Source organism: Sphaerodactylus townsendi, linkage group LG14, assembly GCF_021028975.2.
Source record: "Sphaerodactylus townsendi isolate TG3544 linkage group LG14, MPM_Stown_v2.3, whole genome shotgun sequence".
In the NCBI taxonomy this organism is placed as follows: domain Eukaryota; kingdom Metazoa; phylum Chordata; class Lepidosauria; order Squamata; family Sphaerodactylidae; genus Sphaerodactylus; species Sphaerodactylus townsendi.
Window position 1 is genome coordinate 25,832,393 of NC_059438.1, and position 12,805 is coordinate 25,845,197.

Sequence of the window (12,805 nt, forward strand, 5' to 3'; positions counted from 1 at the left end):
TGTGTGAGGGTGGAGTGTTACCCAATTAAACACATTCTGATCACAACACATTTCCTCGTGCAATGCATCATTCGCTTGATTGTTACTGTATTTGCTTCATTTGTAGCCTGCCTTTCTCACTGAGACTCCAGTAGGATTACAAAATTCCAAAGGCACTCAGACTTCAAGGACTGTTTGGGGCATGCAGAAGTCCAGGCTTCCTGGGCTGCCATTTCCCACACGTCTCTTGTGCAAGAGAGCTCCCTGGTCCGCGCAGTGTTGGGGTGGGCTGCCACAGATTTCCTTGGGCAGAGGCTTGGCATGAGGAGCTTTGGGTGAAGCGCTCAGACTAGGCTTGGCAGGTGTGCCAGCTCCCTGTGTGCCGGCTACTCAACTGTTTTTGTGTGTGTGTGTGTTGGCAGGGGGTCTTTCTTGCCAACCAGTGACAACAGTGGGGATTGGCAGAGTGACTCTTACTCTTTCTGGTGTGGAGAGCTGCTGGTTTCTCCTGCTGGGCTTTCGCAACCTGCGTGTGCCCCCCCTCCATTGATGGGTAATCTGTCCGCTGGCCGTTGACTCATGCACTGACCGGCTTTAGCCGTCTCTGGAGTCTGCCTTCACAAGATAGAGACTGAAAACCTTTCTCTTTCTGTGGCAAAAGGCTGTTCTGGTTCTGATACACAGAGAGCTGCTCTGCTTCCCCCCCCCCCCCCAGTCCTGTAGACATGCTGCTGGACCTCCGGGGGGGGGGTCGGGGAGAGGGATTGCCCTTGGAAAGAAGCGTTGCCTCGGTTCCGTGCCTGCAATGGCTGGGCGCCTCCCACTGGGGTTTGTGCTGCCTGGCGCAGCTTCTGGAGCAGCTTCCAGCCTGGTTATGCTTCTCCCTACACTTGGAGCCAGATGAAACCGCCACTGATGGATTGTCCCCGTCTTCCCGTCTTGCGTCTGGGCTGCTCGGATGCTGGGGCCTGCGTTGGGAAGCCTCCGGAAGCCAAGGACATGCCTGGGGTTGCGGCCACGAGTGGTGCGTGGGGCCGGGCACGGGGCTTGGCTGCTTCCGGTTGACTTGGACTCAAAGCAAGAGCCGTTTGCAGACAGGTGGCCGGTTCTTTTGGTTGGGCCAGTGGTGAGGAGTGGAGGGGAGTGGCAGGCGGTTGGTCTTCCTCAGTCTTAGTGAGGCATCCTCGGGGATCCCGTCTTGCCCTGAATGGAGAGGCTCCGGGTGCGTTGGGAAGAGGGAAGTAACACCCTTGGCAGGGAAGGCTTCCCCTGCAGCTCCCTCTGGGCTGGGTGGGACCCCCTGTACAGGCTGTGCTTTGCATCCCAACGGGCACTCACTGCAGGCCGATCTGCTCGGCAAACGCCTGGCCTGGCCTGGCCTGGGTGGCCTTCGAAGTCTTCGTCACCTCCTTCACTTCCTCAGTAGCTGTCTTTGGGTAATTAACGCCTGGGAAAGTGCAGGTGTCTTGCAGAAATGTTGCTGAGTCTCCCCTTTGGAGCACAAGCAGATGCCTGTGTGTGGGGGGGGGGGGTTGGGGCCCCTAGAGATTTTTCACTATTGTGGTCCAGCTTAGTTAGTAGCTGCAATTACTGCTGCTGCCCTCGTTGCTTTGCCCAGCAGGAGCTTGCTTTGCGTGGGTGGCTGGGAGTCTCCTGGAGGAAGGTCCCTGGCTCAAGTGATCCCCTTGTTGTTTGCGAAGGAGGAGCGTGCATGTGTCGTTTCCTCTTGGCCCCTCCAGCGGCCAGTCGTGTGGTGCCGCAGCAGTGTGGCTTCTGCAAGGCAGGTTTCCCTACAGTGGCCTCTCCCCACCCCCCAGGGATTTTATGAATTCCCAACTTTCATTTTTCAAAAGCACAATTCTAGCCTGTTTTGTTTCAGAGTGGCATCTTTCCCGTTGTAGCTCCCTGACGAAAGCTGCCAGACCTATCTGCCCGCCTGCCTGCCTGCTTGGGAATTCAGATAACACATTCCTCTGATGTTGCTTCAAAATACTGATATGCAGATGTTGATACTTCCTAAAGAATCCGTCCCCCTCGATTCTGGGTGGAGGAACTGGCTGCGGTGTTGGCAGGTTTGGGGAAAACGGAACTTTCCTGCCTGCGCGGTCACTGTCCAGGCTTAGCTGCAGTCTTTTCCAAAGCTTCACAGCAAGGAAGGTTTGAGGAAGGAGGGGAATCTGGGAAGTTTTCCAGCTTCTCTGGATGCAGAGTGTAAAAGTGGTCGAATGAGCAACTTTCAGACTGCTGAATAGCACCGGAGGCATCTAGGCCCAAGCCCGGTGATGTTTGTTTGGCCTTACCCCAAGGTCACGCAAAGGAGGACGGTCTGGCCCAGCCTTCTGTGAAGTCCACCCCTTCTTCCCGCTGCTTCAAGCAACCAGGGTCCTCCTCAGGAGCTGGCCAGATGTGCCGAAGAGCCAGTGTGGGGGGCGGGACATGATAGGCGAGGGGAATATTGGGCGAATGATTGGGTTTGGCCATCCATTGATGTTGGAAACCACCTGGTTTTCGAGGGGTTCTTGATTCTGGAGGGGGTGGTGTTTCTGGCCAGGCTTCTGGTGGGGCCTCCATGGAAGGTGCCTGCAGCCTCCTGGTCCTTGGCCCCTGCTGGGGGGATCCGGAAGGGCCTGGCGTGGCCTCCCTGGTGCACTCTGAGCCCTCTCCCTCCTCCGAGGGTCTCCGTGGCCAGGAGGGGGCTCAGCTGCCCTAGCCTTTTGGGAAGTGGCTGAAGGCCGCCCGCGGTCCTCTTGCAGGGCCCCTACAATTATCATAATAAACAGTTTTATCATCTGCTTGGCAATCAATAATGTGGCTTCTGCTCCTTTAGTATCTCAGCGGTATTGATTACCTTAACAGCTGTGGAAGAGCGGTCTGCTTTAGTTAACCCCTGGACTGCTGCAGGGCGGGAGGAGGGGGCCCACTTGACACTCAGGCAGTGCTGGAATGTGGCCCTGAAGCCGCTGTGGGCTGGGCACAGGCTGACCTGCCCCCCCCCCTTTCCCGGCTTGGAGATTCCAAAAGACTGTCTCTCCTGGGGCCAAGGTGCCCATGTTTCTTTGCTGGCCTTTTCTCCTCCGCTTATGTCACAGAACTAGAGGAGTCAAGCATGGTTCAAACACGTGCCATCCCTGTGAGGTGGGTTTGGTTTTGCTTCTGCGCATTGGCTGAATTCTGCCTCCTGCCATGAGCAGGACTCCGGAGAGATGCTGGGTGCTGCTTGCGTCCTCTTTGGGGCTTATTGAGTTGGGCCTGGGGGCCCAATCCTTCTCTTAATGGAATTTCCCATCATTTGCTGCGCTGCTGATTTCTGATCAATGAAAATGAAATTGCATCATCTCCTCCGAGGGCTCTACACAGGGCTGCTGCTGCTGCTGCTTCCCACTGTGTCAGTTCCGGTAATATAACCTCCTCAGGCATGGGAGAGAGTAATAAGAAATAAAAATAAAACCCTACAATTAGCAGGAGGCCAAGCTGTAAGGTAACCCTTTCAGTGCTGGTGTCCAGAAAGGCAGGACTTGGTGTGTCCCTTCAGTGCGCCCAGAGCAAGATGTGGGCTCAGAAACTGGCTGCGTCCTCTGAAACGGCCCTGCTGTGTCTGCTGGGGGGGGGGGGGGCTCTTGGAGAAAACACCTTGCCCATCTTGACCCCCTTTGAGGGTCAGATGATCGCTCTTCAGCCCCAGGGGTCCCCCCAACCCCCCAAAAAATCACGCTGGCTTGTGGTTGCCCAGACAGATTCCCTTCCTGGAGAAAGTGACCAGAAAAGAGTGGTGTGTTCCTTTTGTCAGAACATTTCCAGGACTTTATTAGAATGTATCATCCTTATAATGTATTTAAATGATTTTTTACAGTTAGGGTACACGTTGTCCTACAAATGTCTGCAATGCACACAGGTGCCGTGTCTTTCTGTGTCCCACTTGGGGGTGCCAGCTTCCGTTGCTTGTGGTCCCTTCCTGGGTTTACCAGCTGAGGAGGGGTTCATGGGCTGCAGGGGCCAAAACACTGAAGTTTAGTCCAGAAAAGACTCCTTTTGAGTCATGGTCCGCAGTGGAGCTTATGGATTTGCAGGTAGGACCTGATGTGAAGCCTGGCTGGTGCTGTCTCCTCTGTTCCCAGCTTTGGCTGGCATGTCGGTTAGCAACCTGTCCTTGGGAAGCTGCGTTTGGCTGTGGTTTTTCATGCTCTCGTTGTCCCCAGATTGGACTTTGCTGTGTGTTAAAGGGTTGGTGTCATTTAGTTGTATCTGTATTATCTCTGAGTTTTTGTGCTAGACACCTTTCAACTACTCTGATCCTCATGTGGCTATTTTATTCCTTAAAGGGAAGAGTCATAGCATAATCCACCCCCCACCACAAATAAAAGCTCTGCCCCTTCCTGTTATAGCATAGTAAAAGCATAGTTTGTGAGCATAAAGAATTGTTGTATTATTGGAAAATGTTATGGAAACTTTTTGTTCAGTGGTGCCTGCCTTTAGGGGTCAGTCAGTAGGTGTCAAATAGAAGGTACAAATATTTTGAAGGTATAGAGTTGAGCCCAGGGAGGCTGTTTTGTGTCGGTTGCTCCCTGGCGTGAGGTCCGCAGGTGTGTTTGGGCACCGCACCTGCCTCTTCTGCTCCCAGAGCTCATCACTCACCTCTTCCAGGAGTGTCCTGTGGAAGGGCCGCAGTGGCTTCTCCCCCAGACAGCAGGCGGCAGAAGTGCTTGGCCTCTGTGAAGGAGGGGGAGGGGGGCTGCTCCACTTGCCCCCACAAGAGAAGGAGAGCTCCCTCCAAATGATGGCTGTTTCCTCTGCCGTGGTATAATAACTTATTACAACTGTCAAAAAAATGCCAAAGATTTTTGTTCAAACCCCAAGGCTGACCCAGGGTTGCACAAACACGTTTTCTCTCCCTGTGTGTGTGCAGCCCCCGTTTGTGGATTTAACCGTCCACGTGAGGAGTGTCCAGTTCAGAATTAGTCGGGCGACCCCCAGCCTCGCTCCTTCCCTCTTTCCAATCATTCCGTTGTTGCTCAAAAGAGCTCAATTTAGTTGAATTCCGGAGCCAAGTGTAGGAAGTGGTTGCTCAGGGAATGAATTTCCCCACCTCACCCCCCACTCCCAGCCCCACTTTGACGGATGCAAAGTTAAGTTTACCTAGAAGCTGGCAGGGGCAAGACCTTCGTGCTGACGCTCACGGCTGAAAACAGAGCATTTGGGTGCAAAATGATAAACAAGATTGTTACTTCTCCAAGAGACCTTATAATCAACTGGTTGCTGGAAACACTGGGCTTCAAGGGGGCGTTTCTGGGCCCAGCAGGGTGCCTGCCGTTGACTGAACCCTGGCCCAGTCTGCTCACCTTAAGATCATGGCTCCAGTTTGCTTGGCAGAGGTGCCAAAGAGCTGTCCTGTTGGTGAAATGAAAAGCAGCCTGCCTCTCGCTCTGCCTTGCCGGGGAAAAGGCATCCAGGCTCCTGGGTCACCCCTGCAGAGAGCCAGTGTTGTCAGGTGCTGGACCTTGAAGCCCAGGCAGGGCTTTGGCGCCTGCTCCCCCCAGAAGCCTGGGGCAGCTGCTCATTCTCACCGGACCTGCTTTGCAGGATGCTTGTGGGGGTCTGGTTTGGGGAGGGAGAGGTGCACTGGATTCTGGGAGCTCCCTGGAGGCATGCTAGGCAGCGATGGGGGGCAAGAGAAGAGGGGGGCCTTGTGGGTGCTCACGTGGGCAGCCCCCCCTCTGTCTCCTTGGGGGTGGGTGAGCAGTGGGCAGCTGTTTCTGCCCGAGGGTCTAGCTGGGCCTGGTAAGGGCGCCTCTGTGTTTTGCCAGCTTGCCGGTCATGGCTGCTGGTGACAAGCCTCCCTGGGGGAGGGGCACTGGGGGGGCCTCCTGTGAAGGTTGATGCCCTCTCCAGGGAAGGAGGGTTTGCCTCAGTGTAGCTGAGGAGGAAGCCCGGGTCCTTTGAATGCCGCCCTGGGCAAGACTGCTTGCTTCCCTGTGGGCCAAGCCAGTCACGTTCTCTGTCGGGGCCGGCAGGTGGGGATTTGCTGGGCTCCCCTTGGCTCTCTCCTGGACTCCCCCGTCACTCTCCCCGCCCCTTCCCTGAGCTCCCCTGTGCCGGGTGTTTTACTTGAAGTCTGAAGCACTGTGTAGCTTCTAAACCTGGACTAGCAGCGCCGACCCCTTGTCTGCCAGGCATCCAGCCGTGGCTTCTTTGCAGCCCCCTGCCCAGCAGAGTGAGGCTGGTGGGGGATTCATGATGTTTGCAAATGCTGGTGGGCTTGGCTGGCCTTGCTGCTGTTTCATCCCCCCCCCCCCCCCGAGGCTGTGGTCCGACGGGGCTCTTCTGGGTTCAGTTCGGACAAGGGCTCATGAATTCCATAACCCCGTCCAAAAGCTGGGTTTGGGGTGCAAAATATTTGCAAAGCCCCCTGATCACCAGTGCTCCTTTCTGTCACCATGGAAAAGAAATGGAAGGCAGCAGGCCAGAATTCTCCCCGAGGATACCAAGAAGGGGCGGAGTGGAGAGTGCTGGGCCGAGGCTCCCCCCCCCCCCCACGGCTCCAGCAAGCTCCCCCTGACGGAGCTCTTCAGGTGCTCCCGGGTTTGCAGCGGCACAAATCCTCTGGATTAGAAGTGGGAATGGGGGATCTCTGGCCACGCCCCTGGACTGGGCCGGGCTGCTCGGAGTTGCTGCCTGCTTGCCCTCGTGGGCTCGTTCCGGGGATTAGGCCGATTCATGGAGGGGCGCTGAGCTCTGCATCCCAGTGCCAGAGGCAGCCCTGGCGAAGACGGTCTCAGCCCACGTGCCCCCTTCGGTGGCTCTGCCAGGCAACTGGTTGGTCACAGCAGGATGGGGCAGGACGCCGTCCTTGAGGGACCGCTCCTCCAATGTTGGTGGCCCGCCTTGTGGGTGCAGAAAAGAATGCAACCACGTTCGAAGGATTGGTGGGTAGGGAGAGAACGGTGAGAGCCAGCCTGGAATGGAATGGATTGGTGCCCAGTAGGAGCCAGAGAAAGAGAGAGCTTTGGGCTCTGACTTGTGGCTCTCTCTGACTGAAGAGCATTGATTTTACGGGAAGCCCTATTTGCAGACAGAGCTCCGATCGACCTGCCGAGTTGCCTTCTGCCTCCTTTCCCCCTAATGACTGGGAGAGCTCAAGAGGAGATTGTGTCAGATGGATGAATACATGTGAGGAAGAGTCTGGACTCTGCCCACCTTCCTCATAAAGACATGTGTGGCCCCAAATGGGTGCCAGAGACTGTGATTATTGTTGCTTTCATTTATAGTCCCCCTTCTTCAGTGAGACTGAAGGTGGATGACGGGTATGTTTTAAATGGATTGCAAACAGGCAGGCAGGCAGGGGATCACAAGGTGTGCCAGCATTTGAACTGGACAGTCAGGACTCCAATAGCCCAGTTGGACTGGGATTGGGGGACCACAGGAAGAAGCAGAGCGGTGCATTAAGATGCCTCTGGCTGAGCCGTTGGACCTTCCGTACCGTGCTCAGACACGCCTGGTGGAACTGGCTCCTGGGGCGGGTGGCTGCTGCCAGCCTGCTGCCTCTCAGTGGACTGGAAAGTGTTCAGTGGAGTGGCCGTGGCTGCCCTGAGCATCCCTGGGTGGGGCCTCGGCCAGACCGGCCCAGCTCTTGGGAGTGGAGCTGATGCCCGCAGGTGGGTTGCTCCTGAGGCCTTTGGTCGGCAGCCCAGAGGTGGAAGAAGAGCCTTGATTGGTTAACTTGTTGCAGGGGAGGGGGAGGGCAGCCCGAGTAGCCGGGAGGCCAAAGAGCCCACCAATTAATTGGGAGGCATTTGCCGGTTTCTCTGGCCTGGCCTGGTCTGCAGAGGAGATTGGCTTTCTTGTCAATAAACAAGTCCCCAGTGCAGCATCAAAGCCGCAGTCCTTTATCAATCGCAGCCTCCTCTTCCCGCTTGTTCCTGTAACTTACCAAGCATTTATGACATTGATTTTACAATCAGGCTGTTAACCCTCCCGCCCCATCAGCCCTGCCAACCCCGTTGGCCCAAACTGTCAATCAGGCCACTCGCAGCCAATCTGCAGCGCTGCCGAGAAGGCCAACTTCTCTTCCCGGCTGTTGGTTTGGAGCAGTTGTTTGTGCTTTTGGCTCTCTGTTCCTTGCGAAGTTCTTCAAAAGTGGAACTCTGTCGGGGAACAGATGAGGTCTGTCGCCCAGCAAGAGGATGGGCTGGTCTGCAGAGAACAGAGGGGTTGCCAAGATGTTTGTCGTGTGAGAAAAGAACCGCACAAGAGACCAGACCTCTCCCAGCAGAGGCAGAGTTGCCTCTCTGCATGCTTCGGGAAGTGCCGCCAAGGCCCGGTGGGGGTGGGGGGGGGGGCGGCACTTCGGCCTTGTAAGCAGGTGGTGGAGGGGGACTGTGCGTTTCCCTTGGCCCTGCGGTCCCCTTCCAGTTCAGGGTTTTGGAACAGGTGGGTTTCTAGGTGCTTCAGCGTGGCTGCGTCCTGCGTAGGGGACATTCTGCCGCCAGCCTTTGTCCGGGTATCAGAGGGAGCTGAAAGCAGCTCCCAGCCTTTCCAAGTGTCCTTCAGGTCGGTGCTTGGCAGGAGGGCCGTCTGGAGGCAGCACCTTTTCCTTCCACCAGGGCACCTGTGTGACCTCTTCTTTGCAGAGTGGGCGGTCCCTCCACTGCTGTGGGGATAGCAGAGAGCCGTGGGTCTAACTAGGATTCCTTTAGCAGGCCCAGTCCTCTGGGTGCATCTCAGTGGCATCAGTCAGAGAAGGCATTTGGCAGGGGTAGCCATGCTGGGATTCTCTTCGCGCCCCCCCATTCCCCCCCCATAACACCCAGAGGCAGCCAAATATATCTGAAGGGATGTTCTCCGTCCAGTTCGCAGCTCTTGGCAGCCGTGCGCTGGGTCCCTCTTCAGCCCAGGAGCCCCTTGCGGGGGAGGGGGACACGGAGCAGAGCTGGTGAAGCCATTCTGCACACCCCTTTCCTCTCTGTGGTTCCCCCACCCCACCCTTGCGTCCCAGCAATCACAGGCGAGGGAGGGAAGTGAGGGTACGGCCTTCATCAGGGCGGCGGGGGGGGGGGGTTCTTGCCAACTGGCACATTGAAAGCCTTCTACAATAAATTGGCATGTTGCAGTTGTATCATCTCAGGAGCCAGCTGACCAGACATGGGGGCGTGGGCTCAAAGCCCTGCATGGCTGGGAAGTCACGGGGCAGCCTGGAGCCAGGACCCTTTGCTCTGACCCCCCCCCCCACTCAGAATAAAGCAGTGGAAGGGGGGGATAACCCTGTGTGAGTGGTGTTTGTGGGCCCTGTCAGTCCCTGAAGGAGGCCGGCCTGCTGTTCCTGTCCCTCCGGTCTTTGGGGGAACAAACGTCAGTCCCCTCTGGTGGTCCTGGGATGCCTCCAAACTCCACCCTTCCCTGTTGCCAAGCAGTGGGCCGCTGGGGTCCTTGCGCACTTCCGCCCCCTTTCCTCTGTCTCTTGCGGGCTCGGCAGCGGGCGGGAGTGGTGTGGGACGGCTGCCTGTGCTTCCTCCTGACTGATCTGCCTCTCTTTCTCTCTCTCTCTCTCTCTCTCTCTCTCTCCCTTCCCCCTGTGTCTGCTTTCAGGTCCGAGCCATCCTGGGTGCAATGAACACTCCATGCGGGTCTCGACATGGAAGGCTGTGACTCGCCCGTCATCTCGGGGAAGGACCATGGGTGCGCGCTCCCTCCGCCCCAGCCGTGGACTGAACTTGGCAGCCCGCCTGGTGCCACGGAGCAGTCTGAGGCAGGGAGCCACGGAGCCCTAGGCGGCCAGCGAGCTCCTTTCAGCGAGCGCTCCACGGACAGGGCCCCCGCGGTCTCTGGCCCCAGTGCTGAGCCGGCCGGCAAGGAGGTGAGCTGCAACGAATGCACCACCTCCTTCACCACCTTGCAGGCCTACATGGAGCACCATTGCCTGGGCGGCTCCCAAGCGCTGCTCCCACTGCCCGAGGAGAGCGGGAGTGACTCTGGCGAGGAGGAGGAGGAGGAGGAAGAGGAGGAGGAGGAGGAGGAGGAGGAGACCGATGTGGAGAACCTGGCTGGGGAGATCGTCTACCAGCCAGATGGCTCGGCTTACATTGTGGAGAGTCTCAGCCAGCTGGTCCAGAGCGGGGGAGTCTGTGGGGCTGGCAACGGGACCGGCAGCGGGGCCCTCCCCTCCCTCTTTCTGAACTCTCTCCCCAGTGCGGGGGGCAAACCAAGCGAGCCCGCTTCTGCCGCAGCAGTCTACCCGCAGATCATCAACACTTTCCACATAGCCTCGTCCTTCGGGAAGTGGTTTGAGGGCTCGGACCAGGCCTTCCCGAATACCTCAGCCCTGGCAGGGGTCAGCCCTGTCCTGCACAGCTTCCGAGTTTTTGATGTGCGCCACAAAAGCAACAAGGATTACCTGAACAGTGACGGCTCGGCCAAAAGCTCCTGCGTATCCAAAGATGTTCCCAATAACGTGGACCTTTCCAAATTCGATGGCTTTGTGCTGTACGGGAAGCGGAAGCCCATCCTGATGTGTTTTTTGTGCAAGCTGTCCTTTGGGTACGTCCGCTCGTTTGTGACCCATGCGGTGCACGACCATCGAATGACTTTGAGTGAGGAGGAGCGGAAAATTCTTAGCAATAAGAACATCTCCGCTCTCATCCAAGGGATAGGCAAAGACAAAGAACCGCTCATCAGCTTTTTGGAACCAAAAACCAAAAACTTTCCACACCCTTTAGTCTCCACAGCTAACCTCATAGGCCCAGGACACAGTTTCTATGGCAAATTCAGTGGGATTCGGATGGAAGGGGAAGAGGGTGGCCACGGGGAGGCTGCTCATAGAGCCGAACAGCCCCAGTCCTGCCTCTTGGCGCCTGGGGCGCTCTTGAACCTTGGAGGGCTAACAAGTTCAGCTTTGAAGACCCCAATTACCTCAGTCCCCCTGGGTCCCCTGGCTTCCAGTCCGCCTAAGCCCTCTGAGGACCCTGGGGTAGCCGAGTGCGAGAAGCAAGACTTGGCTGACCAGGGTCGCCTCTCAGAGAAAGTGGAGTCGGCTGGGGAGGAAGGAGAGGAGGAGGTGGAGGAGGAGGAGGAGGAGGAGGAGGGGTGCAAAGGGCTGTTCCCAAGTGAGCTGGAGGATGAGCTGGAGGAGGACGGGACCCCCCGGGAGCCTGGGCCTGCGGCAAGTGACGGCGGCGGCAACGGCGGCAGCAGCAGCAAGAAGGACCTCGCGCTCTCAAACCAAAGCATTTCTCCCTTAATGCCTCCCGTGCTCCAGAGCCTGTCCAGGGGTGCGGCTTCTTCGAGTTCAAACTCGGCTTCTTCTTCCTTTGTCTTAGACGGTGCAAACAGGAGGAATTGTTTAAGCTTTAACAGTGAGGGCAGTGAGGGCAGCAGGAGGCTGGACTTCAGCGACGAAAGTGCCAATAGAGACAATTCCATCCTGCCGGAACCAAATGAGAGCGGGGAGGGCGAGGACGGGGGCTACGCCTCCCACCACCAGCATCCTGGGCCCCTCTGCGAACTCGGGGGAGGGGAATGCCCCTCGGGGAGTGGGGTGGAGTGCCCCAAATGTGATACCGTCCTGGGCTCCTCCCGGTCGCTGGGCGGCCACATGACCATGATGCACTCGCGGAACTCCTGCAAGACGCTCAAGTGTCCCCAGTGTAACTGGCACTACAAGTACCAGCAGACGCTGGAGGCTCACATGAAGGAGAAGCACCCGGAGCCGGGGGGCTCCTGTGCCTACTGCAAGAGTGGGCAGCCCCACCCTCGGCTGGCCCGGGGCGAGAGCTACACGTGTGGCTACAAGCCCTTCCGGTGTGAAGTCTGCAACTACTCCACCACGACCAAAGGCAACCTCAGTATTCACATGCAGTCCGACAAGCACCTCAACAACATGCAGAACCTGCAGAACGGGGGTGGGGAGCAGGTGTTCAGCCACTCTGCTGGGGCGGCGACAGCAGCTGCGGCAGTTGCCGCCGCCGCTGCCGCCGCCGCCGCAGCAAACATGGGGAGCAGCTGTGGGGCCCCCTCCCCCACCAAACCAAAAAGCAAACCTACCTGGCGCTGTGAGGTGTGTGACTATGAGACCAACGTTGCCAGGAACCTTCGCATTCACATGACCAGTGAGAAGCACATGCACAACATGATGCTGCTGCAGCAGAACATGAGCCAGATGCAGCACAGCCGCCACCTGGGCCTGGGCAGCCTGCCCGCGGAGGCAGAGCTCTACCAGTACTACTTGGCGCAGAACATGACCCTGCCCGCCCTGAAGATGGACAGCGCTGCCTCGGAGGCGCCGTTCCTGATGGGCGGATTCCAGCTGGACACCACCAACCCGGCCACCTCCCTGGCCCCATCACTAGGTGAGGTGATCGTGTGTCTCGGGGGGCGGGGGGGGGCTGCTCTTGGCAGGCACGTGTGCAGTGGGGAGGACCGCTGGGAACCCCTTCTTTCACCGGCTGCGTGGGTGTGGTGTTTTGGGGGCTCTTGTGCCGTGGGTGTGTGTTTGCGTGGCAGGTGGGGAAAAACTGGAACTGCAGTGATGTGGTAGGGTCACGTGGTCGGCTGACAGGTTAGCGACTGAGCCGTGCTTCTTTCCGGCTCTGCTGACTTTGTGCAAAGTCTGTTCCTTGGCCTTCAACTGGAGAGTGGAGGCCGGGTTGGGCTTGGGAGACGGGGTGGGCCGGGGGTGGGTCTCTGCTGCCTCATCTTTTGGAGGATCTGCAGCTATTTTGCCGCCCAAAGGAAAGGGGGGGGGGCAGCGCACTTTCTGGCTCAGTCCTGCCTTGAAGCCAACCCGGCTGGCTGCTGGACCACGTGGACGGCTCCAAGTGCTTTCCCTCCGTTCCAGAAT

General features: G+C 57.8%; 1 protein-coding gene across 1 annotated transcript in view; it reads left to right on the forward strand.

The window, feature by feature from the left end:
• The window catches only part of ZFHX3 (zinc finger homeobox 3), a 208,796-nt gene that overhangs the window by 130,236 nt on the left and 65,755 nt on the right, over positions 1 to 12,805 (forward strand). The window contains 1 exon segment of the mRNA XM_048515775.1: positions 9,559 to 12,314. Within this exon segment, the coding sequence (XP_048371732.1) occupies positions 9,605 to 12,314 (2,710 nt within the window). The 5' untranslated portion in view covers positions 9,559 to 9,604.